This window comes from Physella acuta, unplaced genomic scaffold (genome assembly GCF_028476545.2).
Source record: "Physella acuta isolate Inbredline_101_S28 unplaced genomic scaffold, ASM2847654v3 ptg002063l, whole genome shotgun sequence".
In the NCBI taxonomy this organism is placed as follows: Eukaryota; Metazoa; Mollusca; class Gastropoda; family Physidae; genus Physella; species Physella acuta.
This window is the reverse complement of record NW_026733566.1, coordinates 33,033-59,573: the sequence shown is the minus strand read 5'-3', so window position 1 is coordinate 59,573 and position 26,541 is coordinate 33,033. Positions and strand designations below refer to the sequence as shown.

Below are 26,541 nucleotides of genomic sequence, written 5' to 3'. Positions count from 1 at the left end.
TAATTACGGGCGACAGGGGGTAGGTGTAGCAATCACGTATCTAATTGACACGGGCGACCTTAGTGGGGGGGGGGCGGACTGGGAAAAGCCGGAGAAGTTTACTAGCTGGGTTTGACATTTTTAATCAGGTACCCCAGAACTGTTGCGACCAGGGGCGTAGCGAGGGGGGGCGGGGGGTTGCGGACAGCACCGGGTGACACCATTTAGGGGGTGACACCAGGGCAAAAAATGGCAAAATAAATAGAGAAAAACTTGAGGGGGGTGGTGCAAATCGAAAGTTTGAGGGGGGGGGGGTGCAAATCGAAAGTTTGAGGTGGGAGGGGGGTGCAAATCGAAAACTTGAGGGGGGGGGGCAAATCGAAAACTTGAAAGTTTGTCCCCAGGAAGGGTCGCTACGCCTCTGGGGGGGGGGGGGTGACACCATTAAGTGCCGCACCGGGTGACACCCGACCTCGCTACGCCACTGGTTGAGACATAGAAATTAGGTTAGGCTTGATGGGGAAGACAAAGAAGTTAGGACAGTGAGGGTTAGGAGACAGTCGAAGCTAGTCAGTCAGGGATGGAGAAATTTTTAGAGAAAGGACGTAGACAAGTGTAGAGTAGTGACAATAGTGTAGAGAACATTGACCTGTAGGCGTAGCCAACACGTGTATATTGTGCAGTGGCGTTAATCCCATTATATTCAATCATCGGATGTATAATAATTAAATGTTATGTAGCAAGCTGATCTTCGAGTTTTATTGAATGCACGGAATTAAGAGCGTTCTCTTCCTCGTCACAATTTTAAACTATATGTGTGGAGACTGGTAGTTACCTCACGTTTTAAGAAGGTAATATTAATAACAGAACCCCCTCACCCACCACAATTATCATTTAACATTTTTGTTACGACCATTTACGTTTTTTTTTCAGCTTAATTCAATTTTTTAATTTTAAATAGGAAACTATGCCTTATCAGCCCCCTGCTAATCCATTACCGGTGGGTCAATCCAATACTGATTATTTTATTAAAAACTCGAGTTCTGGACGATGGCGATGGTCGAGAACATTGTTTCAGACAGAGACCCTGGAAAGAGACAGCTAATAAGTGCAGGGAGGCTTTCTCTACAACGCACGGAGGTGGCCAAGGTTAGCTTTTTAGAGTGACAACTTGTCAACATCTTATAATGCTGTAAGGTTTGTTTGACCAATGGCGGAACTTTAAAAAAAAAGGCGCCTTAGCAAATTAAACTTTAAATTATACTATTTCCTAAGCTAGTATTTTAATCTATTTCATTGCAAAATATAAATCCATCCATGAATTACACACAAATAGCTCCAAAATATTTTTATTGGATAAAAATAATAAGAGTTTTAAAAAAGCTCATTCTAATATCATTTTCATACCGCCTTCAATTGTGAAAAGGGTTATATCTAATCTGGCAAGTCGGTCGAAGGTCGGAAGCTTGATTTGTGTAATGGTTTCTCGTGTTCGTTTTATTCTTATGTTTTTTTTGTATCAATATTATTAAGTTTGAATGCATCCTTTTATATCTATGTTATTTTTTAGCATAACTTATTGTAATAATAATTATGAGAATCAATAGCTTTTTCACTTGTTTAGTATAAAACTACTTGAACGAGATATACAGCACAATTAGTAGACGATTTAAAGACAAGAAGTAAATCATGGACGTGTTATGTACGTTTGCTTCTCTCAGAGGCGTAGCGAGTGGGGGGGGGGGACATATGTCCCCGGGCGCCGACCTTGGGGGGGGGGGGGGGGGGCGCCAAATTGAAAGTTTGAGGGGGGGGGGTGCAAATGAAAAGTTCGAGGGGGGTGCACATCGGAAGTTAGAGGGGGTGGGGTGCAAATGAAAAGTTCGAGGGGGGGTGCAAATTGAAAGTTTGAGAGGAAGGGGGGTGCAAATGAAAAGTTCGAGGGAGGGGTGCAAATCGAAAGTTTGTCCCGGGCGCCGAGAAGGGTCGCTACGCCTCTGGCTTCTCTTTCACACAAACAACAGCTCATGTAGATTTTTTTTTTCTCTACGTAACAGTGTCTGTTAGTTACTGGTGAAGAACCACTACTCGGGTAGATCTATTGTATTTAAAAAAAATAAAATAAAAAATCTAGTCTATCCAGGTGCAAGAAAAAAAAATAGTTTGGTCTGATTTTGGGTCCCCTTAACTGTTGCCCCCCCCCCCCCCCCCCAACCCAACCATGCTGAGTCTGGCTGTATAGTAATTATGTTCTATGTTTGACTCAGTCTTACAAAAATAGATTATGTGTGTACTATAATGATTTGTTTTACTCACAGATATAGTTGGACTACAGGTATATTACACTGATGGCTCTTCTATGTTTGAAAGTATATGGCGTGTGCCGAAGGCTTCATATGTGACAGTCAGTGTTTTGGAAAGTTTCGGGAATGTGAGTCAAACTTTGAGATAACTTACAATTAATAGACGAACAGGTGTCGGCGTGGTCGAGTCGGTAAAGCTCATGGTTGCTAAACCGAAAAGTCTCGAGTTCGAACCCTCGTGCAAATGAGGCTCATTAGCTGGGGACAGCCACTCTTCTAGGAGAGACAACTCCAAAAAGAAAAGCAGGCTGAAATCGGAGTCAATAGCCTCAATGGCGCGATGACCAGTTGACACGTGGTCGAGTCGGCAAAAGCTCATGGTTGATAAATTCGAAAATGTCTCGAGTTCAAACACTCTGGCAGATAAGGCTCGATCTCTTCCGACAATAAAAATTAAGAACGAACAACAGATTAGTGTGTGTTGTTTCAATCAATATAAGACATGCATGTTAACTCAGCAAACTCAAAAACCATTGTGTAAGCCTAGGTAGGAGAAGAAATTGACCTGACAGGAAAATAAATAAAAGAACATTTTTGATCATACTTTTTAAAAAAAAAAATGCAAACTTGCTTTCTTAAGTGAAGCACAGATGGCTAAAATGTGTACGGCATTTCATGTAGCTATTACTGATTTTACTGAAGAAAGTATATTTGCTTTCTTTTTTACAAAATTTAATGCATTATACAGTTTTTGCGTGTTTTTTTTTAAAATTACTTTTAAGTTAATTCGTTTTGAACGAAGCTGACGACATATTGAAATATTAAAAACCCCGCGCATTAGCTTGTGATCGCTAAAGACTGTCCCTCTTTCCAGTGGCGTAGGCAGGGTGGGGGGGGGGGGGGGAGGGGGGTTATAACCCCCCATGGACCCCTCTGTAAACAAATTTTTACAATTCCTAATACCAATGTAACTTATTTAAATCTACTTCTTAAACAGTATATATGTTTAATTGTATATGTATGTTCAGAACAACCATCTAAAACTGACGCTATATTCACTCTGAGTTGGTTACCCCCCCCCCCCCCCCACCCCACCAGACAGGGCAGGCCGAAATTGTGTAGTGTGGGATTAATGTCACACCCAGGAATACGCTGGGTAAGATAATAGACCTAAAGTGACCGGACAGTAGTGGATGAAGTTGAACCACCCCCCCCCCCCCCCCCCGTACTGATCTGTTAAATTCATATCTGGAGACATTTGATAAAGCTGTCAAAACTGACCAGTTGTATTTCTTTATACAATCTTTGTAAATTAATGTGAAAAACAAAGGGTACATTTGAAAAAAAGATTTTAGGGTACTCATCAGTAGCGTAGCGAGGGGGGGGGGGGGGGGGGGGCGGGGGGGGGGGGACATAAGTCCCCGGGCGCCGACCTTAGGGGGCGCCAAAATGGGTTGGAAAAATAAATTGAAAGGTTGAGGGGGGTGCAAATCGAAAGTTTGAGGGGGGGGGGGGTGCAAATCGAAATCTTGAGGGGGGGGGGGGGTGCAAAAATAGAAAAGTTTGTCCTCGGGCGCCGGGAAGGGTCGCTACGCCTTTGGTACTCACTCTCTGTGCATTTGGCTAATTTTTTGGCTAATGTTTTTCGATAAATTGCTAACACGTATGGGAAAACTGACGGTCAGACTCTAAGCCCTCGATGAGGACTAAAAAGTGACCGCGAGTTAAATTCTCCTTTGATGAGCAAAATATATCGAAATTTAAATTTGCTCGACGCCCCCCCCCCCCCCCCCCCCCTATGCCGCTCCGCGATGTCGTAGAACAACCCTGAGAGATAACAAAAAAACTTTCTGCCATCGTAAAATCCTCATAGGGCCTTTAGATCTGACAGATGCCATTTTTACTTTCTCGTATATACGAAGTATAGAGAAAGTCTTGTAATCGTGCAAAAAAAAAACAACAACAAGATTTTTACAAATCTCGACGTTGTACATCTCACTGATACGGAAAAAACATAATTTTCCAATCTTGTCCGTATGTCTGTGTGTCTGTGTGTGTGTCTGTGTGTGTGTCCGTGTGTAAACACGATAACTTGAGTACCGTTACAGCTCGGTTGATGAAATTTCATATATAAGTATTTTATCAAAATCGTAGATCCGTATCAACTTTTGAGCGATTTCCGATAACCGGAAGTGGTACTTTTTCTACTTTGAATTTTTCAAAAGCCTATAACTTGAGTACTATTTCAGATAGATAAATGAAATTTCACATGTAAGTAAAAGATCTAATTCTCTTCGTTGAGTAATTTCCGTTGACGGGAAGTACTAATTTACGCTATTTCCGATTTCTCAAAAACGCATCTAAATTTATAAAGTACTAATAATATTGCGCACCATTATGAACATCTTTATTCGGCGTTCGCTTGGTGCGCAATACGTTTTTCTATGAGATTCTATTCTATTTTTGTTCCCATCCCCTGTTGTTTTATATAAGAACGAGCCGACCCGCTGCGTATCATACGCCGCTATTTAGTTGTTTTTTTTTCTACTTTTCAGTAATTTATAATTTGTGAATTCGACAGTACCAATGCTGCCATTGAAAATATTTGCTTAAAAACACTACCCCCCCCCCCCACGTGAAAGCAGCCTCCTCTTAGTTACCTCCTCTAAGTTTAAAATCGTTTCAAACTAAATTATCTGCCCCTAATAGCCGTCACCAAACCCGTCTCTGTGATTGTAAAATTTAAACAGAGTGAACACCGCTCACCAGATCATGTGGGGGTGGGGTGGGGGTGGTAGTGATAGTGATAGAGAGGAAGAGAGGGGACTGCAAAGGCGCGCTTGCAGCTTGTTTTCTAACTGATCCCAGAAGAGAATTATATATATATATAGATATTCGAGAAAGTTTAAGGGAGATCACTCCCGGTTTATTTCTTATATAAACAGCAATTTTTAATAAAAAAAATAAACTACGTCATTCGGTCTATGTACAAGGGAGGTAACCTTTCCAAGTAATTAATTTTTAATAAAAAAAATTGAAAAAAAGCAGAAAATGATGAAATTTACCATTCGTTTGAGTTAGCAATCCATTATACATTAAAAATATATCCCAATAAAACAGCAAAAATTAACTTGAAAAATTTATGTAATATAACCTTTGAGATAAATTATCAAGGAAGCCTCTGTAATTTTAATTACATTTTGGGTTATATCCATTCGAAAAATTTTCAGCGATTCTCAAAATTGAAATTTCTGTTTAGATTCAACATTACGCATTCCGAAACGCAGTCAATCAACAATTAATTAATATTTCAAATTTTCAAATATATATATATATATATATATATATATATATATATATATATATATATATATATATATATATATATATATATATATATATATATATATATATATATATATATGAAAAACCTGAGCGAAGCTAGGTAGTATGCCTAGTTGGAAATAAAGGTATTTATTTAAAAAAAGGTATAAATGAGATATAAACATTTTTAAAGCAGGATTATAATAAACGAGCCGACCTGCGGCGTATCATACGCCGCTATTTAGTTGTTTTATTTTCTCATTTTCAGTAATTCATAATTTGTGAATTCGGCAGTACCAATGCTGCCACTGAAAATATTTGCTTTTAAATACTATCAGTTGGTCGTTAAGGACGATATATATCTTTACAATATATATATATATATATATATATATATATATATATATATATATATATATATATATATATATATATATATATATATATATATATATATATATATATATATATATATATATATATATAATCCTGGCTTCGCCACTGCCTCTTTCAATGTGCGGGAACACTTTCAGATGGGAAACAAACCAACCCTCTGTTACCAAGTGTTTACTGTTGTAACCGCTCTGATCGAGTGTTCGGTTGAGATCAATCCTGTTTTTATCTCTTCTTTAATTATTAAATTGAACAATAGTTTACTTTAATTTTTAATAATTTTTTAATGATCGAATTAATTTTAAAAATTAGAAAAAAACTTGCATTGTCTGCAGTTATCTTTAAAATTTACAATTGAGTTACAAGATTTGCTACAAAGCAGTTTTAAGTAAATAAAATTTAAGAATAATTAGGAGAGTTATGAGAAAGTTAAAATAACAAGTTAATGTTCGTTAAAATAAAAAAAAATGAGCTAATCGGTACTTGATTTTGGTTTCATTTAAAAAATAACATTTTCTTGAATAAGCAATAATGACTTTTACATATTATTCAAACGTACATTAACATTTATGTATTATGTTATGAAGTTATTTGATGAAATTAAAATAAAAACTATTATTATTATTTTTTCAACTCCTAATTTTATTTTTATGGGTTATAACTAGGGTTACTCAAATTTTTAAAGTTTAATTAACACCTTTACCTTTATCAGATGCTGCAAATAAACAACACCAAATACATTTTATGGATTTGAACCTGAGTAGCTTAGATATGTATGTCAACATATATATCTATGCATTCATCCAGTCCGATCTGTTTATTACCTGCTGTTTAACCCAATCTTATAGTTCAAGGTATACACACAATGCATTCAGTTTTCTATTATTTCTCTCTGACATAATTCCACTCCCTCTCTTTATCCAAATCTTTAATTATCGTATGCATCACATCACACCACAACACACCAGACCACATCAAATTAAATCGAATCGAATCGAATCAAATTAAATAAAATAAAATCAAATAAAATAAAATAAAATCAAATAAAATCAAATCAAATCAAATCAAATCAAATCAAATCAAACCAAACCAAATCGAATCGAATCACATTTACATTTACATTTGCATTCGCATTCACATTTACATTTACATTTACATTTACATTACATTACATTACATTACATTTCATTACATTACATTACATTCCATTCTACCCTTCTCTATTCTACTCTTCTATTCTCTGCTCTGTGATGTTCTATTCTATTCTATTCTATTCTATTCTATTCTATTCTATTCTATTCTATTCTATTCTATTCTATTCTATTCTATTCTATTCTATTCTGTTCTATTCTGTTCTATTCTATTCTATTCTATTCTATTCTATTCTATTCTATTCTATTCTATTCTATTCTATTCTATTCTATTCTATTCTATTCTATTCTATTCTATTCTATTCTATTCTGTTCTGTTCTATTCTGTTCTGTTCTGTTCTGTTCTGTTCTGTTCTGTTCTGTTCTGTTCTGTTCTGTTCTGTTCTGTTCTGTTCTGTTCTGTTCTGTTCTGTTCTGTTCTGTTCTGTTCTGTTCTGTTCTGTTCTGTTCTGTTCTGTTCTGTTCTGTTCTGTTCTGTTCTGTTCTGTTCTGTTCTGTTCTGTTCTGTTCTGTTCTGTTCTGTTCTGTTCTGTTCTGTTCTGTTCTGTTCTGTTCTGTTCTGTTCTGTTCTGTTCTGTTCTGTTCTGTTCTGTTCTGTTCTGTTCTGTTCTGTTCTGTTCTACTCTGTTCTACTCTGTTCTACTCTGTTCTACTCTGTTCTACTCTGTTCTATTCAGTTCTATTCTATTCTGTTCGATTCTGTTCTGTTCTGTTCTATTCTGTTCTATTCTGTTCTATTCTGTTCTGTTCTGTTCTGTTCTGTTCTATTCTATTCTATTCTATTCTATTCTATTCTATTCTATTAATTCTTTTGTATACTATGTACAGTTATGGTGCAATGCGTGCACGACCCGGTGATGATTTTAAAGTCAGCAGTTTTTCACGGCTGTGTGATGCTATGTGTCACTCTCGGAGGTTCATTGAGTTTTCCAGCACAGAGGAAAACATCATGGGTAAATATAAGCTACACTTTAGTATCGAATAATACAAAAAAGTAATTCTAATATATAAAGCTCAAATAGACTCTGTATGCATGTAACATGTTTGTGTAATACACGCATATAGTAAAAAAAACTCAACTTGATCGCCATTGTTTAATATTCTTAGTGTTCATTTTTGTATTACAATCTAAATTTATGTTTAAATATCAATACTGATGGTTTTTAAAAAAATTGTTTCTTTTTCTAAACTTATTTTTTTAAAAATTTACGTAATGTGCAAAGAACAAAATCAAATTAAATATATCACCTTTCAACTAACTATAACTTTTAAACAATAACAGTTTTTACATGTCCTCTGTGTTTAATTTTATCTTTCCGTTTGCGGATCAGATGGGGTATTATAGTCGTTCACTAAATTGAATCAGGCGCGTCGGCCAGCGACCCGGCAGGGGGCGATTAACTCCCCGTGCTACCACGAGAGCGCATTGGCACCTACGTTCGTTTTAGTGAGTGCAATAGACTATGCATATGATGGGGTATTATAGTAGTTTACCAAGTTAAATCAAAAGTGTCCGCCGGCGCTCCGGCGAGGTCCGATTTCGCGTCCCGGACTATATTGTGAGCCCTATGCGTTTGTGTTTACGTTTAAGTTTGTGTTTGTTTGCTTTTGTGTTTGCATTATTTTCTGCGTTATTATTTGCGTTTGTTTGCGTTTTCGTTTTTGTTTGTGTTTCCGTTTGTTTTTGCGTTTGTGTTTGGATTTACGGTTTGTTTTTGTGGTTTTTTTTTGGTTGATTGTGGTTAGGGTTAAGTTTAGAGTTCGAGTTAGATTTATGGTTATGTGTTATTTTCTCAAGCATCCATAATTGCATACTGAAGTTTAATTTGAACAGTAAAATATTTCCTAAACCCGGGCTATGCCGGATATAATATACTGCTTAATGAACACAGAAGCTACAGTTCTTTACAGATGGGTTTTCACAGAAGCCAGTGCAGGGCCTGGCCGGGACGGCTAGTGTATAAAGTAACATATAGGGTTTGGGCTAATTTAAATCCATTTCCTTTCTTTCACGTACTGAATTTACTTTCCATGATATTAAACGGAATGCACAGATTTTAAAGTAAATTACGTTAAAATAATTAAAACAAATTCACATTTAAATTTTTTATTCGGTCTTTCTATCTACTACTATCAGATGATGGAGAATACTATGCAGTTTATGCTTTAGTGCCATGGACTGTGGATGGAAAGCTTGAGGTGAAGTTCATCTGGAATGTAACAAATATCAAAGGACCAGGTTGGTCTTATTTGATTCAATAATTTTAAAATATATACAGTCCAGTGCGCTGTGCAGTACAGTTCGGGGTAGTGCAATGCAGTGCAGACATTCTTGAGAACACTTACAAAATATTGTGCGAGTCAGCAGTTATCGCGATATTTATGTGAGCGGGTGAATGGATGATTTATTTTGTATTATTTTATTGTGTGCGAATCTGTGCGTGAATGGTCCACTGGACAGCGGCTACGGGGTTTCCCCTTCCACCCGAAGCGGTCAGTATAAAAACTGAGTATTGTGTGAGTCAGCAGTTGTGTGACATATTAGTGGGGTCCTGTTTTAAAAGAGCTGTATCTTGCCACCGTTACTCAGTAACAAATACGTTACACTTTGACACAGATTCTATAGGATATAATACAAGATGATTCAACACTAGGTAACTTTAGTATTGCTACATTGATTGTTACAACAAATGAAGCTTTATTTTTTGCCAGTTATTGGGAGAGGTGAGAATAACGAGAGATATTTATCTAATGGTGCTGGTGAGAGACACATGTATATTCTGCTTTTCTCCTACCCTGCAGAGTTTAAAGGGGATATAACTATCAGGTAATTCACACATTGAATCATTGAGATTTACTGTTGGATAATTGAACTTTAAGTTATTAGATTCTGTAAAATCATTGTTCATATGCGCAGCAGAATTATGTAATTGTAGTTGGCTCAAGCATGTGCACTTTTGTATACAACTTTTTTTTCACGAAAGCATTTTTATAATATCAATTATCATCATCATCCAACAATACTTATTGGGGTCATTGGAGCACCACGGTTGACCTTTATGATTCTCCGCCATCCATTTAAGTCCTATATATTATTTTTATTACTCGCAAATGTATATTTATTATCTGCCATAAATACGATTAGTTAAGGACAAATGAAATTGTGATATTTATTGCAGCAAATTCCTTCCGGTGAACTTCAAGGCCCTTATATTTACACTTGCCATCGGTACCCGTTTCACGTGAATTATAGGCCTATATATTTTAATTTTAAAATGTTGTACTTGTTTGAGAAAAATAATTTATGAAATAGTTATTGGTCAAAACGCAATGTGCTTTACTACACGCTGAATGATATTAGTGACAAAGCAAAGAAATAACTAATTAGCTAAAAATCCGAAACATTTAACATAACACAGGCACACAATGATTAAGTGACTTAAATGATTCCGTTAAAAATCTGGCTATTCAATGGTCATTATGTTGTTTTTAAGTAATTTGTATTAGTTTGACCGATAAAATTGTATATATTTCATAGCGTACGTCTTGATGAGTAGATCTATATATCTAGATCTAAATCAAATTTGAATGAAGTAGTTGCTTTCTTTATTGTCTAAAATCGGAAGATTCACATATAAAAAAATAAATTAAAAACATTAGCTTGACTTGGTGTGTCTCGATCCCGCATCACCTGCGTGGTATTAAGTACACTATCATCTTAGCTATTTTGGAGAATGAAAGACATACCTATTCTTTAGATTGAATTTTTTTTTATCCCGAATTAGCAAGTTCCATAGTTAAACAAAGATTTCTATAAAAATATGTTTACACCGGTGTCCGATAATGGAATCTTCTTTAAAAAAGGGGTGTTAGGTTACTGGTAGTTAACTATATACACACTTGGCTGGCTAACTCTGGCTAACTTCAATGCTAACCCTATATTATATATATATATATATATATATATATATATATATATATATATATATATATATATATATATATATATATATGTATAATTATATATATATATAATTATATGTATAATTATATGCATGTGCATGTGCATGCGCTTGTGGACGTGGACGTGTAGGTGTGCGTGAGCACGTGCATGTATGTGTGCATGTGCAGTTGCAGGTGCATGTGTCTGTGCATGTACATGTGTCTGGGTGTGGGTTTTGGTGTGGGTGTAGGTGTGGGTGTGGGTATGCGCATGCGCATGTGTCTGTGCATGTACATGTGTCTGGGTGTGGGTGTGGGTTTTGGTGTGGGTGTGGGTGTGGGTATGCGCAAAGAAATTCTAAAATCTCTAAATAAAATATGGTTCTTTGTTACAGAGAAAATGATAAACTTGTCTTTCCTGATGACTTTAAATTACGGGGAATATCCTGGTATCTGTTTGACCACAAGCATTTTGTTATTAACGGTAAGTTTTATATTTTCCCTACATTGTTAAGCACAGAACGACACTATCTGATATGGAATGGGGGGTAGCGGGGGAGGGGGGGGGGGGAGACGTAAAAAAACATCGTGTTTATACCCTTATACGGAATTAGTTTGATCTTGCTATTTATATTATACTAAAATTCAACTTGTTTACACGTTTGTATATTTGTTTGATTTTTATTAATTTCAATTTTGTTTATTATAGTGGCTAATAAAATTCTCCGGGGTAGGGGGGGGGGGGCAACACTGGTAAAAGTACATATTTTCAAAATCAATTATATTGCGTTCGAGGGGTGGGGGCTTAGATGTTTAATCGAGGAGGGGGGGGGGCTTTGCACTTACCCGAAAAGATGCCTGAAAGAAACTCTGCACGCAAATTACTCTTAGGCAGTAATGTCAGTGTTTTTATTATCGAGTATCGATGACGTCATTATTATTGTTTATTTTTTTCGGCAATGTCTTTTTAATTCTATGTTTACTCTAGAATCAATGACTACATATTATTGCGTGTACTATTCCGGCTTTAGAATATTTCCAATATCTTCCATATGAGGTCACGTTTCGTTTTCCATTGGTCTGTGAACGTTTTATTTTGCTCATGTTTTCTCTATAACACAACACAACACAAACACAAAAGAAAACGCAAACACAAAAAAACACAACTGCAAACGCTAAAAACCACAAACGCATAACAAACACAATTTAAAGGCAAACATAAACACATAGTGCTAACAGCCTAGCCCGAGGCGTTAAATCGCTACCGGCTGGGGCGCCGGCGGAACCGCCTGATTTAACTTAGTAAACGACTATAATAACCCAGCTTATCCATAAAATAAACAAAAGGCAATATTTAAAATATCCGTGTTGTACCTACCACGGTGTATTTTATCAATCTATGCTAATTATAATATTCTAACAATAATGTTATATTGTTCGTCTGCAGAGTTTGCATTCACATTTTAAAATTAGCGTGAGTTGAATTTCTTTTTAAATTACCTCCCCTGGCACAACTATTAAAAGATTTTACATTAATTAATTTTTTCGACCATACTGTTATGAAAATATATCCACTTTTTCTAGGAATCTAAACGAAAATTATATTTGACATTGATCCGTTTAATATGTTTTAGCAATGTGCGTGTATTTAATATTTGCTTCAAGTTATTCAAAAGTGTAAAAACTGTGGCAACTATAAAATAAATTTAAGTCGTTATATAAACAAACCCTACTTTATTACTTTTAATAAGACAATGCGATGCTATGTAATGATATGCATGGTACGGTGTGTACTTTTATGGTTCCAAAATCTATAGCGATGACTGACTGACCGATTGACACACTACGAGCTTCGTTATATTATAGGATATTATCATTATTATTTTTAAAAATTACAAGTAAACAAACCACCTAAGGTTAAAACCTCTATGGTCTAACTGTCTGTGGTCTGAGTACGTTTGGATACGTTTTTATTATGTGCTTATAATTCTGTAGAAAATTGTATATATTTTACTACTACTTCTTGTGTTTAAGTAGGCTTATTTGTGTAATTGTGAAAAATGACAACAAACTAGCAGGTTTGGCGTTTAAATTATATATAAGAGAATAGAAGCCTATAAAATACTTTTTTTCATGTTCGTATTTGAATTAATAGTTTGGTTCAATATTTTTAAAAATAGAAAGGGTTTGTAGCGATACTACTCGGACGTGCGCGCCAAGTGAACCAACAGGATCAGGAGGATTTTGGAGAGTAAACATTGCCTTCAACGGGACAACATTTGAAAACCCAGCTGAATCATCACCAGACCCAGTGGTTTATTGTCTTGAGAAAACACCACCACCACCTACAACGACTACTCCACCGCCTCCAACGACGTCTGAGAAAAAGTCTCCACCAAACAAGTCTGTCATGGCATCAACAAATGTGGCCGTGTTTGCTTGTATCATCCTGTTGTTTATTCTGATCTAACAGTTGCTTTAGTCGTCTGAATGAATGCTTACCTGTCTTTTTAGTACAGGTAGTTGTCTGTTACATGACCAAATTTTTTGTTTATGGTTTGGACAATTTAAATAACCCACATTGTGAGTGTGCAATGTCTTCGTAATGTATTAAAATAATAAAAGTGTAAAGCATGCACTCACTAGTTATACCAACATTTTTACTACAGATGCAATGAGAACAATATGTAAACATACGTGCAGTGATTCATAAAAAGAAGAAATCTTTAAATTATCGTAGTATTAGCTAGTTACTCCCTGCGTAGTAGGAGTATCGGCTATGTTTGGGCTAGGAATAGTGATATGATTGATTTAAGATTGGTAAAGGTTCTGTATATAATTTTTTTTACTGCATTTAGTCTGTTTTGTATGCAAATGTAATCCTATCGAAAGTACGAAATAATGTTTACTTTTCATCCCACACGAACATTTTTAAAAATGCCGATTTTCTCACTTGCCAAGGTATTCTAAAGAGCTGCGTAATAACCATGTGGGTAATTGTCTAAAGCGTAATTCACATGGGGTAGTTGAACGAGGGGTCATAACCGGGAGGGCGGTTTCTTTTAATGCCATAGGCTCATTTCTGGCTGGTCAGGGACTGGTTAAGTTTATCTCTGGCGCGGACCAGAGTCGCATGACCTCTGACCTGTAACACGTTATTGGTTGTACCATGCCAGATAAATCTATGTATTCTTTAAAAACAGTTGATATCTAAATCTAAAAGATTATTTTGTTGTCCTTAAAAGTTGTCGAGGAAGTCTAAAATGAATACATTAAGTAGGGTTGCTTCCAATAGTGGATATATATATATATTTTTAAATTACATTTCAAACGTTAAGACATTTTCTTTTTTCGAAATTGCGTCTGTTATGTTTTATCTCTAAAACAAAATTATCGATTTATTTATCTTTTTGCAATTTTTACCCATATGTGTTTGTTTTATTTCAATAAAAGTGTATGGGATATAAAAAAAAATGTGGATTTTTTTTTCGTTTCCTTGAATGTTTATTATTTTTTAAATTGCCAAGTCATTACATTTTGAGATTTATAACTAGATATAACCAAAATAACCAATGCATTTGCTTTATAACTTGTTGGATATAGAAATATTAAAATCAGTGGCGTAGGCAGAAGGAGAGGGAGGGCTTGTTAGAGGTGTTATACCCTCCCCCATGGACCTCCAACATGAATACTGTTTTTCGTTATGTTACAGCTGTTTACCTGAGTTGCTATCATTTAAGGCTTCAACACTAAACACCTAGATATACTTCACTATACAGGCCTCGACATTCCCACAGAATGTCCCTCCATGTGCCACACTTCAATTTCACGAACAAAAAAAAGAAAGGCAAAATCTGCTCTCAACCAAAGTACATCCACACACAACATACTACGCACAAGAAGATAGTCCTTTATATAACAATAACTAACATCACTACATGAAACATTAAGAGGGAACACACACTAAAACCAATTTTGCAAAAAAATAACATAAAAATATAATCAAGACACACAAAGCAGCCATAAACTAAGGTAATTAAAACTCAAACTCGCGCCGTAATAGCGAACTACTTAGCTACAACAAAACTCAACAGGACACAAAAAGCATTTTGTAATAAAATAATAATAAAAATTAAATAACTTTCCAGTCCCTTAAATTTAGAATAACAAAGTATACCATTGTGCTGATAATTGCCTGTAGATCTTAGTTACTATTTTTATTATCGTGCTAAATTAATTTATAATAATCTGGAACGCTGTAGACCAAGGGGAAGCTAGTATGGAGCAATTTTTGTTATATTTTCGCTACTATGATAACGACATAAAAAATAAGAGAAGATTTCCTACAGTTTGTAAGTATAATTGATTTAATAGCGCAATACAACTTTTTAAACACACCAAAATGACAAACTTTGCTTGCAAATTCAATAGAGTAATTAACACCTAAATCTTCCGCATCTCTATTATCCGATTTCGCGCAATAAGATGGATTCAACGTCATGAGTCCGTCAAAGCTTTTGTAAACATTAAAAAAAGCAACTGTTGATGCACATGAAAATATGTCATTTTGACACAATAGCAGTTCAAATTTCTTGTTTCAAGTTTCTCTTAGAGTTATCAAAAAATCTTTGCAATAACACTTCCTGTCAGCAGAATACTCCAAACAGAAAGCTGTGGCCCGAAAATTGACAGAAGATTTAAGTAGCTTATTCTTTTATATGCGGAATGTTGCCGAGTCAGAATTTACTACCGTAATGAAGTCAAAGACATTTGTGAGGAGTTTGACATAGATATACTTATTCCACGTCGAGATGGAAAACAAATTCAACGCTGCAACGTGGTGGCAAATACATCTGAAGCATATTACAGAATGGCTGTATTTATTCCATTTCTTGATTCCATTATATGTCAAATATGAGTCATAAAGCTTAAACAAAAATATTTTTTTTTTTGGGAAGTTTTATGTGACTTTTGCCAATCACTTAGGTTTTACCAAAGAACAGGAACAAAATGCCACAACGCTTATGCAAAAATATGAACGTTTGATTAACCTTCGATAAAGACATTGGATAATTGAAACTTTGGTGGCGCCACATTATTACTAGTGGAAATGTACCTCAAAATGCTCATCAGGCGTTTTTAATGTGCGACTTAAAAATATTTCCAACAGTCCACAAACTACAGCCAATATTTATAACACGGGATAAATGGAGAAATGCAACGGGCGTTAGGTTGATAGTGTTGTCTTTTTCTCTAAACCGAAACTAAAACCAAATCCCCACCTTCACCTCAAATTTAACTGGAAACAAAAAAAATATGTCATTAAAAACTGATTTTTACCCAGAATAGGCATTATAACCGGATCCGGAAATTTAACCGGACATGGAAATACAGGCAGAAGTAGAAGAAATTTAACCGGAAACGAATTTTATTAAAACGGGATTTTTATCCAGAAGGCGTATTTTAACCAGTTCTGGAGATTTTATCAAACGGCTACGGAAATTTAGGCAGAAACGGAAATTTAATAAGATATGAACATTAATTGAAAAATGAAATTTATCCGGAATCGATACTTTTAGCCTGATTGAGAACCTTAACATGCACGAAATTTAACCGAGAAGGAACTTTATTCAAAAACGAATTTTAACTTTAGTTAGATCGGAAAGAAAAATTCATCTCGAAACGGTGTGTAACTTGAGACGAAATTAAAAAAAAAAACAGAAGCGTAAATTTATCCGTAAACGGACATTTTAAAAGGTAAAGAAATTTAACCCGAAACGGATCTTTAACAGGAGACGAAATTCGACTCAAACTGAAGTTTTAACACAACCGAAAGTTTAACCGAAATCGGTGCCTTAATATGTAATGAAATTTAACTGGAAACGAAACTTTATTCGGAGCCGAAATTGCAGCAGCCTGAGCAGGTAATTTTATTCGAAATAAGACCCAACTGTAATTCTAAATTCAAACGCTTTCTATATATTTTACTTTTCCGGTATTTTTTGTGTATATCTACATACACTAAAATTAAACAAATGAATGAGGCATTTAATTTTTTGTCTCTATTTTCAATCACGTCATTATCACTGTGTATCCTTTTCGGCATTCGATTTTTATTCTACAATTAATGACGTCATTCTTTTATATGTTCTTTTAGAACGTTTACACTTGATAATAAACCGGGAGTGATCTCCCCTAAACTTTCTGGAATATTCTTATATAAAACAACTGGGGATGGGAACTCGGGCTATAGACATGATTTTTAATCCATTTTAAATACTTAAAGTTTTAAAAATAGAATAAAATCTCGTAGACAAAAGAATTGCACACCGAGTGAACGCCAAATAAAAAAGTGCACAATAGTGCGCAATATTATTAGTACTAATTTACATTCGTTTTTTGAGAAATCGGAAGTAGCGTAAATTACTACTTCCGGTCAATGGAAATTACTCAAAATTTAACAGAAGGTAGAGAACTAAATCTTTTACTTACATGTGAAATTTCATTTATCTATCTGAAATAGTACTCAAGTTATCGGCTTTTGAAAAATTCAAAGTAGAAAAAGTACCACTTCCGGTTATCGAAAATCGCACAAAAGTTGATACGGATCTACGATTTTGATAAAATACTTATATATGAAATTTCATCAACTTAGCTGTAGCGGTACTCAAGTTATCGTGTTTACACACGGACAGACAGACACACAGACATACGGACAGAATTGCAAAGCCCAGTTTTTCAGACTGGATTACGCATAAAACCTCTTAATTTTGATAAATCTGGATTGATAATTTTTGCCCGATTAAAATAAGTCCTCTATACTTCGAATGTGATGAAGGACTGAGGAGTAAAACGGTGAAAACTGTCAAAATTTCATGTTATTTTTGTGCACGATTACAATACTTTCTCTATACTTCGTATATACGAGAAAGTAAAAATAAAATTAATAAACTGAAAAAAGTAAAATAAAACATAACATAAAAGAAAAAATGTTTGTCAACAGATTAGCACACAAACTAACCATGATTAGCTTAGAAGCTGAAATTTATAATTTTCTAATGAATAGAACAGTTCAGGACATAATCAACGGTAGCATGAAATGTTCTCCCCTCGGCAATTGGGAATAATCTGTTTTTTTTTGGAAGCGTTAGCTGAAAACAAAAAGTAAATAGTTTTCACCCAGGGCAAGAGACGTGGACCCCCTTCCATGTGCTGCCCCACGCATGCGTTCCTTGATGGAATACACGGCCGTTTGTTTGATAAAGCCACGGCTGGCTATGAAATGTAACTCATTGGAAAAAAATCTTTATAGACACAATTTTTTGTGTAAATTCTGTGATCTTTCTTTAAGTTGTCTTTCTTCGAATTTCACTTTGTTTCTCTGAAATGACCTGGATCTCGAGAATGCTACATAGAGTTGCCCATAACTAAAAACTGGTGGAGGCAAATAAATACCACCCGTATCCAATGTTTGTCCTTAGCTTTTGTTTATCGTCATATCAAAAACAAGTCTCAATGGAAACTGTTTTCTTCTCTAACGTAAAAGATAAGGCTAGGGTCACTGGATGAAAGAATAGCACTGGGTATGAATACTCTTATACCTTTAAACGACCCGAGCATTATTTTGCAGTCTATTACCTTTGACATAAACTGCTTTTCAGAATTTTTTTTTCTAATACACCGTTTCGAAATAGCCTATTAAAATGCTACACAGTGTTAAACATTGTAGTGTCCGAAATATATTTTTTAAATATTGAAAATTTATGGTGAAGCAATTTAGAATTTTTAAAAATTGAATACATCGATAAAAAAAAATAATTCACAAATGCAGAAGATACATTATTTTTATTTGTTTTGATTTTGGTACAGCTTTTTGTTTGCAAATACTGTAAATAAAATAATTACACAGCGTGTTTAAAAACATTCCCATAAATTCGCAATCTATATACATTGATCTTGTAAAATAAATTTAATAAAGTTCCCTTTTTCGAAGCTTTTGGTTCATTGGGCTGTTGAAAAAGAGTTCACCTGTTTTTTGTGACCTCGGTATATTGTTCTTACAGGCATCGTTTATGTTTATTAAGCTAAAAAATCAAACACAAAGGCATCATGATTATCCCAAGCAGTTTATATGTCTTAAAAAGTGAGACTCTTTCTGTATGTCATCACCGGCTCAGGAGGCGTCTCCCATGAGCCATTATGCAATTGCCATGTATGGAACAACTATGATACTACACTATTTTATAATTATCAATTTTTTAAACGTAATTGAACAACTTTTTCAGATATGGCTTACAGTAAAACTTAACATCTAAAACCTTTTAAAGATGTTTCCATTTTTGGCAAACATAAATAAGTGCTTAACATCGTAACGGCGTTTGAAAATAATTTAACGTTTGAAAAAAATTAATTTTTTAATTTATCTTTTAGGTAGATTTGATAACACTTATTTCAAACGATGACATCAAAACTCTTTAGCCGAAATGAAACTGATTATTTTTGCTTTCGATACATTATAGGGCGAAATCAAGTAAGCATGTCTGGCTAGTTATGCACAACAAACTTAATAAATGTAAGGTAAATAGAGAAATGCAAGAATCAGAGAAAAACCAGTTTCATATTTTATGCACAAAAAAACTTCATAACTCTAAGGTAAATAGAGAAATGCAAGAATCAGAGAAAATCCAGTTACATATTTTATGCAAAAAAAAAAATAACAAACTTCATAACTCTAAGGCAGGGGTCGGCAACCTGCGGCTCGCGAGCCGCATGCGGCTCTTTTGATATCAAGATGTGGCTCTCCAGCTCCTTGCACAAATACTAATAATCTTAATAAAAAATATATTTTAAATAAAAAAATGTTAGTGGCTCTTTAAAACCAGGGAAATTTTGAAAATTATTACTTTTGGCTCTTCCGCTTCAAAAGGTTGCTGACCCCTGCTCTAAGGTAAATAGAGAAATGCAGGAATCAGAGAAAATTCAATTACATATTTTATGCACAAAAAACTTCATAACTCTAAGGTAAATAGAGAAATGCAAGAATCAGAGAAAAACCAGTTTCATATTTCATGCACAAAAAAACTTCATAACTCTAAGGTAAATAGAGAAATGCAAGAATCCGAGAAAATTCAATTACATATTTTATGCACAAAAAAACTTCATAACTCTAAGGTAAATAGAGAAATGCAAGAATCAGAGAAAAACCAGTTTCATATTTCATGCACAAAAAAAACTTCATAACTCTAAGGTAAATAGAGAAATGCAAGAATCAGAGAAAATTCAATTACATATTTTATGCACAAAAAAACTGCATAACTCTAAGGTAAATAGAGAAATGCAAGAATCAGAGAAAAACCAGTTTCATATTTCATGCACAAAAAAACTTCATAACTCTAAGGTAAATAGAGAAATGCAAGAATCAGAGAAAAACCAGTTTCATATTGCATGCAAAAAAAACACTTCATAACTCTAAGATAAATAGAGAAATGCAAGAATCAGAGAAAATTCAATTACATATTTTATGCACAAAAAAACTTCATAACTCTAAGGTAAATAGAGAAATGCAAGAATCAGAGAAAAACCAGTTTCATATTTCATGCACAAAAAAACTTCATAATTCTAAGGTAAATAGAGAAATGCAAGAATCAGAGAAAATTCAATTACATATTTTATGCACAAAAAAACTTCATAACTCTAAGGTAAATAGAGAAATGCAAGAATCAGAGAAAATTCAATTACATATTTTATGCACAAAAAAACTTCATAACTCTAAGGTAAATAGAGAAATGCAAGAATCAGAGAAAAACCAGTTTCATATTTCATGCACAAAAAACTGCATAACTCTAAGGTAAATAGAGAAATGCAAGAATCAGAGAAAAACCAGTTTCATATTTCATGCACAAAAAAACTTCATAACTCTAAGGTAAATAGAGAAATGCAAGAATCAGAGAAAATTCAATTACATATTTTATGCACAAAAAAACTGCATAACTCTAAGGTAAATAGAGAAATGCAAGAATCAGAGAAAAACCAGTTTCATATTTCATGCACAAAAAAACTTCATAACTCTAAGGTAAATAGAGAAATGCAAGAATCAGAGAAAATTCAATTACATATTTTATGCACAAAAAAACTGCATAACTCTAAGGTAAATAGAGAAATGCAAGAATCAGAGAAAAACCAGTTTCATATTTCATGCACAAAAAAACTTCATAACTCTAAGGTAAATAGAGAAATGCAAGAATCAGAGAAAAACCAGTTTCATATTGCATGCAAAAAAAAAAAATTCATAACTCTAAGATAAATAGAGAAATGCAAGAATCAGAGAAAATTCAATTACATATTTTATGCACAAAAAAACTTCATAACTCTAAGGTAAATAGAGAAATGCAAGAATCAGAGAAAAACCAGTTTCATATTTCATGCACAAAAAAACTTCATAATTCTAAGGTAAATAGAGAAATGCAAGAATCAGAGAAAATTCAATTACATATTTTATGCACAAAAAAACTTCATAACTCTAAGGTAAATAGAGAAATGCAAGAATCAGAGAAAATTCAATTACATATTTTATGCACAAAAAAACTTCATAACTCTAAGGTAAATAGAGAAATGCAAGAATCAGAGAAAAACCAGTTTCATATTTCATGCACAAAAAACTGCATAACTCTAAGGTAAATAGAGAAATGCAAGAATCAGAGAAAAACCAGTTTCATATTTCATGCACAAAAAAACTTCATAACTCTAAGGGAAATAGAGAAATGCAAGAATCAGAGAAAATTCAATTACATATTTTATGCACAAAAAAACTGCATAACTCTAAGGTAAATAGAGAAATGCAAGAATCAGAGAAAAACCAGTTTCATATTTCATGCACAAAAAAACTTCATAACTCTAAGATAAATAGAGAAATGCAAGAATTAGAGAAAATTCAATTACATATTTTATGCACAAAAAAACTTCATAACTCTAAGGTAAATAGAGAAATGCAAGAATCAGAGAAAAACCAGTTTCATATTTCATGCACAAAAAAACTTCATAATTCTAAGGTAAATAGAGAAATGCAAGAATCAGAGAAAAACCAGTTTCATATTTCATGCACAAAAAAACTTCATAACTCTAAGGTAAATAGAGAAATGCAAGAATCAGAGAAAAACCAGTTTCATATTGCATGCAAAAAAAAAACTTCATAACTCTAAGATAAATAGAGAAATGCAAGAATCAGAGAAAATTCAATTACATATTTTATGCACAAAAAAACTTCATAACTCTAAGGTAAATAGAGAAATGCAAGAATCAGAGAAAAACCAGTTTCATATTTCATGCACAAAAAAACTTCATAATTCTAAGGTAAATAGAGAAATGCAAGAATCAGAGAAAATTCAATTACATATTTTATGCACAAAAAAACTTCATAACTCTAAGGTAAATAGAGAAATGCAAGAATCAGAGAAAATTCAATTACATATTTTATGCACAAAAAAACTTCATAACTCTAAGGTAAATAGAGAAATGCAAGAATCAGAGAAAACCCAGTTTCATATTTCATGCACAAAAAAACTTCATAACTCTAAGGTAAATAGAGAAATGCAAGAATCAGAGAAAATTCAATTACCTATTTTATGCACAAAAAAACTTCATAACTCTAAGGTAAATAGAGAAATGCAAGAATCAGAGAAAAACCAGTTTCATATTTCATGCACAAAAAACTGCATAACTCTAAGGTAAATAGAGAAATGCAAGAATCAGAGAAAAACCAGTTTCATATTTCATGCACAAAAAAACTTCATAACTCTAAGGTAAATAGAGAAATGCAAGAATCAGAGAAAAACCAGTTTCATATTTCATGCAAAAAAAAAACTTCATAACTCTAAGATAAATAGAGAAATGCAAGAATCAGAGAAAATTCAATTACATATTTTATGCACAAAAAAACTTCATAACTCTAAGGTAAATAGAGAAATGCAAGAATCAGAGAAAAACCAGTTTCATATTTCATGCACAAAAAAACTTCATAACTCTAAGGTAAATAGAGAAATGCAAGAATCAGAGAAAATTCAATTACATATTTTATGCACAAAAAAACTTCATAATTCTAAGGTAAATAGAGAAATGCAAGAATCAGAGAAAATTCAATTACATATTTTATGCACAAAAAAACTTCATAACTCTAAGGTAAATAGAGAAATGCAAGAATCAGAGAAAATTCAATTACATATTTGATGCCCAAAAAAACTTCATAACTCTAAGGTAAATAGAGAAATGCAAGAATCAGAGAAAAACCAGTTTCATATTTCATGCACAAAAAAACTTCATAACTCTAAGGTAAATAGAGAAATGCAAGAATCAGAGAAAATTCAATTACATATTTTATGCACAAAAAAACTTCATAACTCTAAGGTAAATAGAGAAATGCAAGAATCAGAGAAAATTCAATTACATATTTTATGCACAAAAAAACTTCATAACTCTAAGGTAAATAGAGAAATGCAAGAATCAGAGAAAATTCAATTACATATTTTATGCACAAAAAAACTTCATAACTCTAAGGTAAATAGAGAAATGCAAGAATCAGAGAAAAACCAGTTTCATATTTCATGCACAAAAAACTGCATAACTCTAAGGTAAATAGAGAAATGCAAGAATCAGAGAAAAACCAGTTTCATATTTCATGCACAAAAAACTGCATAACTCTAAGGTAAATAGAGAAATGCAAGAATCAGAGAAAAACCAGTTTCATATTTCATGCACAAAAAAACTTCATAACTCTAAGGTAAATAGAGAAATGCAAGAATCAGAGAAAAACCAGTTTCATATTTCATGCAAAAAAAAAACTTCATAACTCTAAGATAAATAGAGAAATGCAAGAATCAGAGAAAATTCAATTACATATTTTATGCACAAAAAAACTTCATAACTCTAAGGTAAATAGAGAAATGCAAGAATCAGAGAAAAACCAGTTTCATATTTCATGCACAAAAAAACTTCATAATTCTAAGGTAAATAGAGAAATGCAAGAATCAGAGAAAATTCAATTACATATTTTATGCACAAAAAAACTTCATAACTCTAAGGTAAATAGAGAAATGCAAGAATCAGAGAAAATTCAATTACATATTTTATGCCCAAAAAAACATCATAACTCTAAGGTAAATAGAGAAATGCAAGAATCAGAGAAAAACCAGTTTCATATTTCATGCACAAAAAAACTTCATAATTCTAAGGTAAATAGAGAAATGCAAGAATCAGAGAAAAACCAGTTTCATATTTCATGCACAAAAAAACTTCATAATTCTAAGGTAAATAGAGAAATGCAAGAATCAGAGAAAAACCAGTTTCATATTTCATGCACAAAAAAACTTCATAACTCTAAGGTAAATAGAGAAATGCAAGAATCAGAGAAAAACCAGTTTCATATTTCATGCAAAAAAAACTTCATAACTCTAAGATAAATAGAGAAATGCAAGAATCAGAGAAAATTCAATTACATATTTTATGCACAAAAAAACTTCATAACTCTAAGGTAAATAGAGAAATGCAAGAATCAGAGAAAAACCAGTTTCATATTTCATGCACAAAAAAACTTCATAACTCTAAGGTAAATAGAGAAATGCAAGAATCAGAGAAAATTCAATTACATATTTTATGCACAAAAAAACTGCATAACTCTAAGGTAAATAGAGAAATGCAAGAATCAGAGAAAAACCAGTTTCATATTTCATGCACAAAAAAACTTCATAACTCTAAGGTAAATAGAGAAATGCAAGAATCAGAGAAAAACCAGTTTCATATTTCATGCAAAAAAAAAAAACTTCATAACTCTAAGATAAATAGAGAAATGCAAGAATCAGAGAAAATTCAATTACATATTTTATGCACAAAAAAACTTCATAACTCTAAGGTAAATAGAGAAATGCAAGAATCAGAGAAAAACCAGTTTCATATTTCATGCACAAAAAAACTTCATAACTCTAAGGTAAATAGAGAAATGCAAGAATCAGAGAAAATTCAATTACATATTTTATGCACAAAAAAACTTCATAACTCTAAGGTAAATAGAGAAATGCAAGAATCAGAGAAAAACCAGTTTCATATTTCATGCACAAAAAAACTTCATAACTCTAAGGTAAATAGAGAAATGCAAGAATCAGAGAAAATTCAAATACATATTTCATGCACAAAAAAACTTCATAACTCTAAGGTAAATAGAGAAATGCAAGAATCAGAGAAAATTCAATTACATATTTTATGCACAAAAAAACTTCATAAGTCTAAGGTAAATAGAGAAATGCAAGAATCAGAGAAAAACCAGTTTCATATTTTATGCACAAAAAAACTTCATAACTCTAAGGTAAATAGAGAAATGCAAGAATCAGAGAAAAACCAGTTTCATATTTCATGCACAAAAAACTGCATAACTCTAAGGTAAATAGAGAAATGCAAGAATCAGAGAAAAACCAGTTTCATATTTCATGCACAAAAAAACTTCATAACTCTAAGGTAAATAGAGAAATGCAAGAATCAGAGAAAAACCAGTTTCATATTTCATGCAAAAAAAAAACTTCATAACTCTAAGATAAATAGAGAAATGCAAGAATCAGAGAAAATTCAATTACATATTTTATGCACAAAAAAACTTCATAACTCTAAGGTAAATAGAGAAATGCAAGAATCAGAGAAAAACCAGTTTCACATCTCATGCACAAAAAAACTTCATAACTCTAAGGTAAATAGAGAAATGCAAGAATCAGAGAAAATTCAATTACATATTTTATGCACAAAAAAACTTCATAACTCTAAGGTAAATAGAGAAATGCAAGAATCAGAGAAAATTCAATTACATATTTTATGCCCAAAAAAACATCATAACTCTAAGGTAAATAGAGAAATGCAAGAATCAGAGAAAATTCAATTACATATTTTATGCCCAAAAAAACATCATAACTCTAAGGTAAATAGAGAAATGCAAGAATCAGAGAAAAACCAGTTTCATATTTCATGCACAAAAAAACTTCATAATTCTAAGGTAAATAGAGAAATGCAAGAATCAGAGAAAAACCAGTTTCATATTTCATGCACAAAAAAACTTCATAACTCTAAGGTAAATAGAGAAATGCAAGAATCAGAGAAAATTCAATTACATATTTTATGCACAAAAAAAACTGCATAACTCTAAGATAAATAGAGAAATGCAAGAATCAGAGAAAATTCAATTACATATTTTATGCACAAAAAAACTTCATAACTCTAAGGTAAATAGAGAAATGCAAGAATCAGAGAAAATTCAATTACATATTTTATGCACAAAAAAACTTCATAACTCTAAGGTCAATAGAGAAATGCAAGAATCAGAGAAAATTCCATTACATATTTTGTGCACAAAAAAACTTCATAATTCTAAGGTAAATAGAGAAATGCAAGAATCAGAGAAAATTCAATTACATATTTTA

The 26,541-nt window shown here is 33.0% G+C and overlaps 1 protein-coding gene across 1 annotated transcript; it reads left to right on the top strand.

Moving 5' to 3' along the window:
* Positions 1-974: 974 nt before the first annotated feature.
* On the top strand, positions 975-14,509 carry LOC131931951 (uncharacterized). Its single transcript, XM_059288786.1, has 8 exons — positions 975-1,128; positions 2,298-2,410; positions 6,712-6,853; positions 7,979-8,103; positions 9,288-9,389; positions 9,863-9,977; positions 11,488-11,576; positions 13,273-14,509. Exons 2-8 carry the CDS (start codon positions 2,353-2,355, stop codon positions 13,560-13,562), a joined length of 921 nt encoding a protein of 306 aa, XP_059144769.1. The 5' UTR covers positions 975-1,128; positions 2,298-2,352; the 3' UTR covers positions 13,563-14,509.
* The last annotated feature ends 12,032 nt before the right edge of the window (positions 14,510-26,541 follow it).

What these genes read in the sequence shown, in the direction of transcription:
- LOC131931951 (XM_059288786.1), top strand. Translation starts at nt 2,353, where the DNA reads ATGGCGTGTGCCGAAGGCTTCATATGTGACAGTCAGTGTTTTGGAAAG. An exon ending in CACAGAGGAAAACATCATGG is followed by an intron (nt 8,104 to 9,287) that starts GTAAATATAAGC and finishes TACTACTATCAG; the next exon opens with ATGATGGAGAATACTATGCA. An exon ending in AACAAATATCAAAGGACCAG is followed by an intron (nt 9,390 to 9,862) that starts GTTGGTCTTATT and finishes ATTTTTTGCCAG; the next exon opens with TTATTGGGAGAGGTGAGAAT.